General features: G+C 42.5%; 1 protein-coding gene across 1 annotated transcript; it reads right to left on the bottom strand.

Moving 5' to 3' along the window:
- Positions 1-477: 477 nt before the first annotated feature.
- LOC133141422 (transmembrane protein 116-like) lies at positions 478-10334 on the bottom strand. Its single transcript, XM_061261965.1, has 11 exons — positions 9939-10334; positions 9680-9714; positions 9438-9501; positions 9038-9166; positions 6446-6550; positions 5631-5680; positions 4953-5036; positions 4000-4132; positions 3001-3148; positions 2434-2510; positions 478-1805 (listed from the first exon to the last, which is right to left on the bottom strand). The coding sequence occupies exons 1-11, from the start codon at positions 9990-9992 to the stop codon at positions 1641-1643; spliced, it is 1044 nt and encodes a 347-aa protein (XP_061117949.1). The 5' UTR covers positions 9993-10334; the 3' UTR covers positions 478-1640.
- Between the last annotated feature and the right edge of the window lie 2145 nt (positions 10335-12479).

The following is a 12479-nucleotide window of genomic DNA, read 5'->3' on the forward strand; positions in this document are numbered from 1 at the left end:
GGAGATGGCGACACCAAACATCAGTTGAAGAATTCTTATTCAAGCCAAAATGCCCAAAAGAAAAGAAAGCATTGCTGTAAATACCTATCCATTAGTTTTATAGATTACTGAATAGATCCATATCTGGAATTTGCATAATTCTGCATAAAACAAAGTTCCATCCATATTTCAACACTTCTCCCTCTATACCCAATTAACTGGTACAATTTTGGGAAACAAATAAAATGGTATCACCGCATAGCCACTCGCAAACGAGTGCTTTTATTTTGTAGCATCCATTCTGTAAATAGATAGGAAGTGCTTGGGTTTGTAGGTGAGTGGTTTTTATGTAGACTTCGGCGGGTACGTAGGTTGCTTTGTTACCGGGGCTGGAGCACGGTATTTAATGTTTTTGTTGCTTCACGTTCAAGTTCATGACCATAATAGAAAGCGAAGTTGTAATCAGCACTTTTACGTAGCCAACAGAGAGTCGTTGCATTTCGTTGATATTAAATATGTTTTATGCACATAAGAAAACATGGGTATCATCAAAATGAGTAAGATACAGTATACGATATTCTAGAATTGAACCAATGCACAAATGTGTGGTCATGCGACTTGACACACACGGACACAAACACACATGCACACAATAAAAAAGTGAAAATTCTATGTTGTCAGGTTTATGCCAAAGCAGAACCCCAAAGTAGCGGGACTGCTTACAATAACTATCAAAGCACTTTTTTTTTTTTGCAAAGCAGCATTGAAACTCATGCACCACTGTAAAATAAAATATAATACCAGCAAGTAATCCACCATGATGCGGAGATGATTCCCATATAATTGCACTCTTATTGACTAGAGCTGACAACAACATCTTTGTTCCATATTGGAACAAAGATGTTCAATATTTTGAAGCAAATTCTAAATTGAATGTATTACTCGAGCATTTTGAATATATATGATGAATCTGTTCAACATGAAAATGTCCCTGCATTTACCAGGAATTTTACTTTGTACTAAAGCAACATTCCAATTCTAGAGAAAATGTTATACAATGAATACTATCCATTTAGTTTATACTCACTGGCAGCCTCTCCACTCCGTCCACACACCACAAAATATACCTTGCTGCAACCATGTCAGCTGTTTTACATCATGTCAAAATTGGGAAATGAAAATGTTCAAACAGTGCTTCCACCATACATATCAAATTACTACCTACTGAAGAGGTCAAGAAGTTCTGAGAAAATCACCGAAATATGAACCTGCTTAGAGGTTACACTAGTGCTGAAGTTTGACTTGGGTTGGCACTGTAACTGAAACTGGTTTCATTTGTCCTCATACCTCGTTGTGCTTTCAGTCTTGTCTGCAGTATCCAGTGAAATGGGGGGGGGGGGGGGGGGGGCAATAAATAAATAACTTCTGTGAACAAATCCCTGTGTTTCACCTCTTTTTGGGCAAACAGTTCCATTTTCAGTTTCAATGAGAGCGAAAAATGACATTACCAGACCAGTAAGTCATTTGGTTGGCTAACGCATCAGAGCTCTGGCTCTCAGACTAGTGTTCTCCCACTGGAATGGCCACCTCAGCCCACAGCCCTGCTCCTCCTGAGGTCTGAGTCTTCCGTGCTCTTTCCCCGCCCATGTGCGTTCTGCGGCTCAGTCAGCCTGTGCCTCGCTGGACCTGCTCTGTTTCTGCGCGCGCAGCAGGGGAGTCTGGGTAGCGGCGTCGCGCTGCTCCAGGGCTTTGAGGGAGCGGTAGCGATGCCGCACCCATCCGTACAGGAGGCAGTTCAGAGAGCCCTGGGAGGGGGATGTGAACACCTGCAGCACACACACACACAGACACACACACACACACACACACACACACACACAGACAAACACACACACGCACACACACAGAGACACACACACACACACGCACGCACACACACACACACTCACACAGACACACGCACACACACACACACACACACAAAGACATGCACGCATGCACAGAGACACACACGTGCAGGGAGGCGTACAAGCAGGCGCAAAAGCAGACACACATGGACGCACAGATACACACACACAGACACACACACGGACGCACAGACACAAGCACACACATAGAGAAATAGGTTTTTATGGTGTATAAAAGCATTGCAAAATAAGTTGGGAACATGTTTGGAATGAGTGATTCTACGCAGGGGTTTGGTCCTCATAATCCAGAAAGTCCTCATAATGTCAGAATGTATTCACATGAATTGGCATAACACAAGAAAACTAATGCACACACGTGCACACACACACACATACACACATTCACCCACACACTTCAAGGGAACTACTCACACACCCGTTTCAAAACTGCTCACCCATGCATGTTATATTGTGCTTTATATTTGTGTCTGTACAGGAACAGTAACACATTCATGCCTAGCTGTGAGGTAGAAAGGGAAAGGCCTACCTGTAGCATGTAAAGGATGGAAAACAGCCAATGTGTTTCCTGTAGTGTGCACAGGATCGCGATAGCCAGCACGACAGCTGGAGACAGAGTGCAGACAATGAGTGAGTCACACTCAAAATCGCAGGCCATTTGGCCTTACAGCCTTCCTGCTTCCAGGGTTAACTAACCTGGTATTTCGGGTGAGAACTGAGTTGCTTATTTAAAACTGCTAAACGTGATAAGTGGTCAAACAAACATTTGGTCAGTAAAACAAGTGTTTTAATCAAGTAATGAAACTTAAAATCTTTTTTTTTCCTCAAGTAAGAAATATTAGCTTGTTTTGAATTACTATTTGAAAACTTTTCTTACCCCATTGGAAAATCTTGAAATGAGTCAAACTGTCTCACCTCATTATCAGTATTTATTGAACAAAAAAGTAATAGAAATAAAGAAAGAAAGTCTAGAAGGTGAAAATACTTGTAGAGTATCATACACTTAAGAGTTATTTTTTCGGGTCTGCGGCCTGCTCTCAGCGTGTGAGTGAACGGCACTGCTCATGACCCAGAAGAGGCCGGTCAGGCGCTGTACCTGGGAACCAGCAGACCGCGAAGGCGGCTGAGTAAAGCGTGGTCTGCACCTGAAGCACTCCCAGGCTGGCCCACTCCCTGGCGTCCAGCGCACCGTGGGCCGAGACCACACAGCGCGCGTACAGGGAGCGCACCTTCCTCAGCAACACCTGGAGGAAGAGGCAGGCGTCAATCAAACATAAGAGCTCTTCTTCTGTTTGCATAGGGCTATCATGAAGGCTATCCTCGTTACTGGAGTTAAGCTTTACTACAGTACCTCCCCTGTCTTTGGTTAGTATCACATGCAATTCAAGGTCATTAAACAGTACACACTGAACTGGAGATTGAAAGAGCAAAACACTTATAACACAAATACATTAAGTATTATTATAACTGAGTGCCTTTGAAACATTTTAAAAGAGAGCAGTCAGCCTCCCCATTTATATTTTCCCTGTCAGAAGGATCAGAATATGGCGGATGCATTGCACCATGTGCCAAAATACTTTTTTTGTTATATGTAACCATACAGTTTAATTTACTTTATCAATGCACTTATCACATCAGGTGATTTGGGCAGCGTTTAAGAAAAGCGCTCTCCAAATAAAATAATAATAATAGTGATGATAATTTTTGTTATATGCACACGCAGGGGCATTCCTGAAAGAATGTTGTCTTGTCTGTGACTACTGGAACAGAAACAGCGCACATAGAACAATAGCCTAAAGCAGGCTAACAAAAGCAGTGCGGTTCAGAGCAAAAAAAACCCACCCACTTTTTGGTTTGTCACAAATAATTTATCACGTCGACTGACTGAAGGAGACGGGTCTAGTGTGAAGGTGGCGATTGAAACAAAGTGCGGTTGCATAGCAAGAGGAGGCGACCGTCAAACACGCCACACCGCTCTGAGAGCTTGACCAATGTCTAAGCTGCCACCTGGTGTGGCCTATCACTGCGAGAGTAAGTACTGTTCTCTGACACTACGGGGGTGTTGAAATCTGCCCGACTGCGTTTAACATCTCACCAAAATGCCAATGGAACTGGCAAAGAAGGTGATGACAAAAATGGTGACGCTGTAGGTGTGGATGCGGTCACAGGATTCGCCTCCCCCAAAATCTGAAGACCCATTCAGCACCCAGGTGTGCATCATGAGACACCTGCACAGTAATCCAAATTCAGTGAGGGAACAGCCATCATTGGATCATATTATTCTCAGCAAATGTCAATTCTCAGATAATTATGTCAAATTCAAATCAATAAATCATTTAAAATCCCAAGTGACCAACTTGAATTCTTCAGCCTGATGTCTAATACAAAATAAACATTTACATGAAGTTTTCTAAAATACAGTACAGTATACTTCAAGCATGCTGTGGTACACTACAATATGTCACATGGCCGCCTATAATGTGCAAAGTGAATCTCCCGAGATGGCTGAATTGTAATGCAATTGACACCAATCCTGCCGTCAGTTCAAAACAGGAATAATAGTCAGTTAGACACAGTTCTGATCAACATTACTGAATTAATCTGGTCTAGGAGCTGATTATTAACAATGGCAATGAATCATTATGAATGGGAAGGTTTGAAATAAATGACCTTTCAACTGTTTAGTGGCAAAATATATGCTATGTTGCTAGTTATTGCATGGCAAAACATTCAGGCATTAGTGCATAACTGTTAATTAAACACTCCTTGATATCAGCGTACTTCAGACTCCTTGACCACCTTCTTATACCTGTATGAAAAGAAACTGGTATTCCCCGACACACACAGTATTGACTGATGTGCGAAAAAATGACTGCTATAAAAACCTGCTGGATAACATTCCACCCTTTACTTTTTCAACCTTACAGTTTGGAACCTATACAGTAGCAGTCGCCAAAACAAGCCATTTGTGGGCGTGTCAACTGGCACGAGGCAGAGAGCAGGAGGGATGTTGATTGGCTTGTGCTGTGCTGGGCAGACTGTACATACTCGTAAGCCTGGCTGAGATTCCTGGAACAGCTGAACTTGTTCCCTACAACGAAAACCGGAACCATTAGCAGCACGGGCAGGACACTGGGAGGAGAGGGAGACACGGAATTCCACAGCATTAATGGATTAATAAAGACACATTGAACCTTTATTGCTCCAAAGGGAATTTTGTGCCCATAAACACCAGTATAGACAGAATTCCACAAAGTAAGCACCACGTACCCCCCAGTCACTATATGCAGGCTTATCTGAGTGATGGGACTGTGAGCTTTCCAAAATAGGTCACTGAATTTTTCTAAGAAATTAACCCGACTTGCTTTCCGGCCATTTTCTGTTCACCGTGAAACCTCAGAATCACGTTCCTGCTTACCTGTCATTCTTTACACACTGCCTGTGAAAGCCCTGATTAGTGTGTTTGTATTAAGCTCCTGGAGGAGATAAGCATTGCAGCCCATGACCGGGCGTCCAAATGAGGAAAGGGTGGGGAGGGGGGAGTACAAGAACTTGTTTAAAATGCAGGGGCGGGCAATTTGCTGTTAGTGAGCTGAATTTGCAGTTATGCAAAGAAACAGCAGGGCCTTGCAGACATATGCCAAACACAACGGGTGTAACAGTGGGACAGAGGAGCAGGTTTTCCAGCTGTGTAGAAAATGGCCGCCGCGCTCTGTTCATTCTTACCACGATAAAACTAGGGCCACCTTGGTCAATGAGCAAGTCCTCACAGGGGGCTGCAAAAACAGGAAATGGCTGCCTGAATCAGACAATCAATACAAAGCTTTGTGTGCTTCACCTGCATCTGCTGGATGCCTGGTGATATCAGCGTACTTCAGAGCCATAAACACGCCCACTTTCCAGGTTGTAACCAATATTTTCTCTCTTTTTTTAAAGCAGAACAGACAGTTCACCATGCTAATGTATTCTGAAGCTTTCCTCAGACAAGGGGAAAGCAGAGAGAAATGGGATCACTGTACAGAAACCAATGAATCATGTTCATGGCAATGTAATTACTGGTCAATGACCAGTAAGGTTGATTTCATGGTGATTTGAGACTCCTGGACCCATTGAGTCCCATTAATTATTGGGTCCCATGCACTCTAGTGACAGGTATAATGCATCGCAGGCAAAAAATAATAATTGAATGGGATTAATAGCACAGCTATTAAAAACGCTATGATTATAGATCCACTGACAGTGTCATATTCAGACATTTATCTTCCGCACTTTAAAGTCCCATATTACATTAATGGCATTTGGCAGACACTCTTCTCTTATCCAGAGCAACGTACAACAAAGTGCAAATGGTTTGCTTCACCCCAACATTAGTCTCAACATGACTGAACAGGTCATTTCAGGTGTACTGCTGTATTGTGAGATAACAATGACAAAATAACATGCTAAGACATTTTAATTAATTTTTTTCAATAAAAATGCAGGTTTGATTTTGAGCTCAACCTTTCTTAATAGTCCCTCTGAGCTAAAATGACACAACTTACCAGACTGGGCTGACTGGTCATGTTCCTACAGTAGTCCTCCTTCAAGCGCAAGTACAGCACCCACATGTAGTTGAGAGTATAAAAAAAGGACGAGATGTAAAATATCTAGAAGTGAAAATGAAAAAGACACACGTCACTTCTTCTTTCAGGTTTCCTCTGTCTCACACGGTCACACCTGTCCTGGTCGATATTCAGGGAGGCTGTCTCAGAATCCTCCAGAGAACCGGCAGGAAAAGGTTTTGACTAATTCTGTCAAAATCTTTTTATCACAAGTGTAAGGTTGCAGTTGCAGACCAGACACATGTCCCCTATACAGGATATGGTGCTCCTGTGTTCTTTTGGATTCAAATACTTTTCTGTGCTCAATTGATCTTGCCCGGGGCAATTAAGACAACCAAGAGGACCAGAAGGCAGGGTTTACAGATTTGAGGGTAACACAGATTCCATTACAGTAGACAAGCTCAGTAAAGTATATAAAAGTATTTGAATCCAAAGCAATTATGTATTCGACCCAGGTCCAGTACCACACGGGTCAGTCTGGGGTCCAGTGTGAAAGCTCGTCATATCTCAAGCAGCACTGTGCTTCAAGTGAGAAAAGCCCAACCAACACTGAACCGGGTAAGCAGAGAGAAACCAAGCTCTCGCTGAAAAGGAGGTGGAAAGCTCATCTTGTGGAAGATTGTAGACTTTAGCCCAATGGATTGAAGTACAAGGGGCATCTACTGTATTTCCAACAACCTTCAGTACAAAACACTATCTATATTCATACTGCATTTCCCAGGAGGCAACATGTGCACTCACTTTCACATATAATGCCACCAGCGAGTACTGGTTTTGACTGGGTTTAAATAATGAAAAGAAAACATTTACTGACAGGACATACATTGACCGAGCACTTTATTAGGAACATTTTTACTTTATTACACCTATTTATTCATGTGATTATCGAATCAGCCAATTGTGTGGCAGCAGTGCAATGTATAGAATCATGTAGATCACAGGTGGGCAATTCCAGTCCTGGGGGGCCGGTGTGTAGGCAGGTTTTTGTTTCCACTGATTACTCTGGCTAAATGAGCTAATTGGCCATATACACCAACACTAGTTCACTGAGATTAGATCACAGTAAAACCATATCATGCAGGGACACAAGAATTCAAGCCTTCATCAAGAAATGTAGCTAAAATGTCAGATGGCATAAATGTTATAGCCAATTAAGTAATTAAGGCCAGCGGTTAGCATGAAAACCAGAAAGAGATGCAGCCCTCATTGCCCACCTCTGATGTAGATACAGGTCAGGCACTTCAGTTAATGTTCACATCAACCATCAGAATGGGGAAAAATGTGATCTCAGTGACTTTGACCGTGGAATGATTGTTGGTGGCAGACGGTGTTTTGAGTATCTCAAAAACTGCTGATCTCCTGGGATTTTCACGCACACTAGTGTTAGGGAAAAATGCCCTTTTTAACATTTCACAGGTGAGCATCGTCTGATGAAACAGGTCCCAGTAAAAACAACGATAGCTATACTTGAGTTTAACTTTCGTAAATAAAAGAAAGTGAGAAAGCTTACTGGCTTGAATCAGACATAGTAAGAGGGGGGGGGGGGGGGGGCTTTACCAAAACATAAAAGACGAAGCTGGCCACTAACATTTATCAGTATTTTGTCTTCTGAATACCCCTTGTTGACCTTGCTGTAAGACTAGCTAGCTACCCCCTTCCAAGGGAAGCAGAGACATTAAGGTCAAATGTCTGCTGGGAGTGAGACAGAGAAAGACTCCCAGTAAGCACTTAATTCAGAAAGTGGTCTAATAGTAATAAGTAATAAAAATAAAAGGTTATTTTTAACCACGTGATTGTCTTCATGTTAACACACATTGTCAATTAAGAATCAATTAAGAAAATTACCTAGATACACTAGTATCTAGAGTTTGCAAAGAATGGTAAAAAAAAAAAAAAAAAAAAAAATGTATTAAATTAAATTAAATTAAATAAATAAATAAAAACACTGAGCAGCAGCTCTGCAGACACAAATGTCTTGTTAATGACAGATGTCAAAAGAGAAGGGCCAGACAGGTGAAAGCTGACAGGAAGGTGACAGTAATGCAAATAACCACACATTGCAACAGTGGCATGCAGAAGAGCATCTCTGACCACACAACGCATCATAACTAAGTGGATAGGCTACAGCACTAGAACTCTAATTAATACCTAATAAATGCTCACTGAGTGTACTTCATAGCAGATGGCAAATGGCCAATCTGCCAGTAAAAATGTCTGTTTCATTATCCCTGAAGAAAGAAAGGAAGCAGGCCACCTGCATTCACAGCCCAACGGCTCAACCAACGTCAACCAAAAGGCTTGGCCAGACGTGTCGCTTACATTTTTATTTTTTATTTTTACGTTGCATACATTGCTATCTGTCACATTCAAAACAAGGTGGGAGTGTTAGCGGTTGTGAACGGGGTGGACCAAGCTGCAGTGTAAGAAGGTCTTCAATCTGCATCGGAAAATGGCCGACGGTTCAGATTGGCATTGCGACTGAGAGAAGCGAGCATATCGGTTTCATAACGCCAGTCACTTTCAGAGGCTCACCTGTTCAACCGCATGCAGGTTATAGCAGGCGGTGCGGTTGTCGCAGGTCTGAGTTAAAAGGACCGGTCCGATGAGCCAGGTGAAACTCACCAGCAAGTCTGCCAGGCTCATGAAGAACAGTGCGCTTACCTGCGGGATAGGAAGTTAAATCATGAGAAAATACCACCAAGCCGAAATACTGGGCTTATAATGAACTAAGCTGCTGGACGAGGTAAGTAAGGGGCGCTCTCCACGCTGGACCAAATTGCCCCAGAGAAGTGACTGCGGAGGCTTTACAGTTACAGTGTTGTCCTTGTCAAACTGAGATCCTGACTGGGGTCCTAGCAGAGCACATTATTTATTCACAACGCAGAGAAAGAATAAAAACAAACAACAAACAAAAAAACACCTTCCCACGTACCTCGCGTTTGCCGAGCAGGTTCTGGAAAGGTGCAAACACAACTATGGAGCCGGATCCCACAACGCTGGAAATTAAAATAATGAATAATAATAAATAAATAATAAAATTAAAAAAATAAAAATAAAAATATATATATATATCATATATATATCATATATATCATAAAATATAAAATACTGTTTTATGTTGGTGTTTTAATCACAATACCAAATACATTTTATTATACTGGATCTTAGCCTTACCTTATAACGGCCATGACCAACTGGATCCACACAACCTATACCGTACCATGACGTGATAAACAAAATAAAAGTTTTTTAACGTAATATTGAAAACAAAACAAATATTATAAGAACAAAAACCTCCTGGCGTGAAATATATTTAGCTAACCAGATAATTCAACAAATCAGCTACTTTTGTTGATTAGGCTATTTGCTGCAATTGGCAATGGAAATAAAATCGTCATACAGTGGCATTTTTGCGCAGCTGTTAAATACTTACACTTCTTCCAAACGTGGAATCGGTCACAGACGAGTTGTCAGAAAAGGCTTCCATGTCTGAAGATGCGGGTAGATTGACATTCAGTGGTAATGGTGGTGTTCCTTCTGTAGTTTGTCTTTGTAGTCACAATTTATGCGGTAGAATACATGTAAAGAGAGTTATCACTCTTTTGAGACCAGATCCGCGAAAATGACGCCCTACCCGTCCGTCCTCCGGAGTGCAAGCTGCGCTACAGTAGTATACATGAATAAGATTTCACTCCTTCAACTTCCCCGCCCACATAAACTACATAGCCTATGTAAATCGTTTGTCGTGATTTCCCGTAAATCACAAGATTTAAAGAAGTAAATTAGAATCGCACTGTTTAAAAAATAATTTATGAAGATACCTAAAGGCTACTACTTGCTTGATATAGTCAGGGAGGTCACTTCTGGCGTTGTTCAGTTCCCCGTTCTGAGCTAAAATCAGGATTAGCCCATTCCCGAAGGACCGGTGTGTACCCTATGCAGGTTTTTGTTTCCACCAATTACCCAAGCCCAGTTCGCTCATTAGCTATGTAGACCAAGGCCATGATATCGATATATTATCAAATAATATCGTATAACAGATTTCAGCTGTTTCTTACAAAAAACTTTAAATGTCAGAGCATTTAAATAATGAGGAAAAATGAGAAAATAAAATAAAAAATTTGATCACAAAAAAAGAAAAAGCATCTTGCCATCATCAGTAGCCAAACACGACTGGCTTTGCAAGCCAGGTTCGGAGAGCCTCACGGCTCTGCTGCTGGCTTCCACCGTAAAATCAGCAACCACCCAGAACCAACAAACCAGGTGACGTGAATTTAACTGTAATAAACTGCAAGATACTGTTTTCACCCTTTGAATAGGTTTATTATGTTTTCTGAATGTTTTTTTTTTTCAATATTCCAAGCCCGTGTTATACATTCTAGTACCCCATTGCTTTCGTTTACCACTAGTGACCATTACATCGGCACTAGAATGTTCAGTTGAAAGGCACTCTCATCCCAAAAGTCTTACATCGTCATCCAGTGGTTCCCCAGGCCCAGGGCTGCAGTCCAGCAATAACACATTCAAAAACAATGAAAAGGGAGTGACTCCATGCAGCACAGAGGGCCGAAAGGATACCCACATCCTGAATTCTATGCACCTCCGGTGCCACCAACCGGAGGTGGCCGTATTGAGGCCGTATTGTTTTTGAATTCCTCCCTCCCCCTCCTGCTCTTTTTAGACTGCCCTCGTTTCCTCACTCTCCCTCTTTGTTAGTTTTTATCTTGCTTCCATCCAGCTTTCTCTGGTTTCCACTTCATCGTATGCACTCTCACTCTCTCTCACTGGAGTCATTGGTCCGGGGTGCGCTACTCCAGTCTGGTGGTTTTTGTTCAAACCTATTACCTCATTCTGACAGCTCTATAAACTACACTGGTTCACTCCTATACTAGAGCACAGTAAACCCAATAAGACGCATCAGCCTAAACGGATCAGCCCTCGTCGAAGGCACACTTCACACGCAGCTTGAGGCAAACTGCAGGCATCCAACCGGCCAGCAGGGGTTGCTAAAGAGCAACAAGAGTCGGGCATCCTGGACAACGATAACAATCCAATTCTCCCCGGACCTGGAACAAATAGGTAATCCTTTTGTCTTAAAATACTTTTCTGTGGTCGGTCGATTTTGCCTGGTGCAACCAAGAGGACCAGAAGGCAGGGTTTGCACTTTTCCGGAGTATTTCATGGGTTCAAATAGACCAGACAAGCTCAGTAAAGCATAGGAAAGTATTTGAATGGAAAACAATTGCACTTATTTCACCCAGGTCTGGTCCCGCCCCCCAGCACGGTCTGGATAAGACAACAGACAGCAGAGCCCATCTTTGCACTAGAACACTGCTTTAACACCATGAGCCACTCCGAAGCCACAGCGCCTTTCACTGTTGAGGGCAGGTAGAGTGAGGGAGGACACAGTGAGGGAATGAACTATGGCACAGGAGGTCAGTCTGGGTAAAGCACACAACACACAACACAAATGGAGCCACGGCTGTGGTCTGGCCCTAGTGCAGGGAACAAACTCAGGCCTACAAATCCAAATGCAGCCCTGGTTTTTCTTTCTCCTGGGTAATTGGTGCTACTGTACAGGCCAGAGTGTCTTCACACATGAATCCCAGGTAAAGGGAGAGATTTTATTTAAAAAAAAAAAAAAATCCAGTGAAGGACACCTAACCCAGACGACTTCACAGGGACGAGCTCCATAATAAGGAATGCAGGATCATAGAGCTGAGTAACACAGGGAGACTTCTACAACATAGGAAAACGTCAAATGTCAAAAAAAAAACGAAAATGTCAGTCGCTCCTGTCCATTAAACCGTGTGTATTGGCTGTTGAACAAACAGTACTCTTTATTTAGCGGCTTGCAGGGCGTTGGGCATTGCCTATTTCGAACAAGACAGAACCTGTAACGGCAGGAGAAATGAAGACGTCTGAGGCACGTATATACATGTCAACACATATTTTCCCCCGCGAAGGGCTTTTA

This window comes from Conger conger, chromosome 12 (assembly GCF_963514075.1).
Source record: "Conger conger chromosome 12, fConCon1.1, whole genome shotgun sequence".
Taxonomy (NCBI): Eukaryota; Metazoa; Chordata; class Actinopteri; order Anguilliformes; family Congridae; genus Conger; species Conger conger.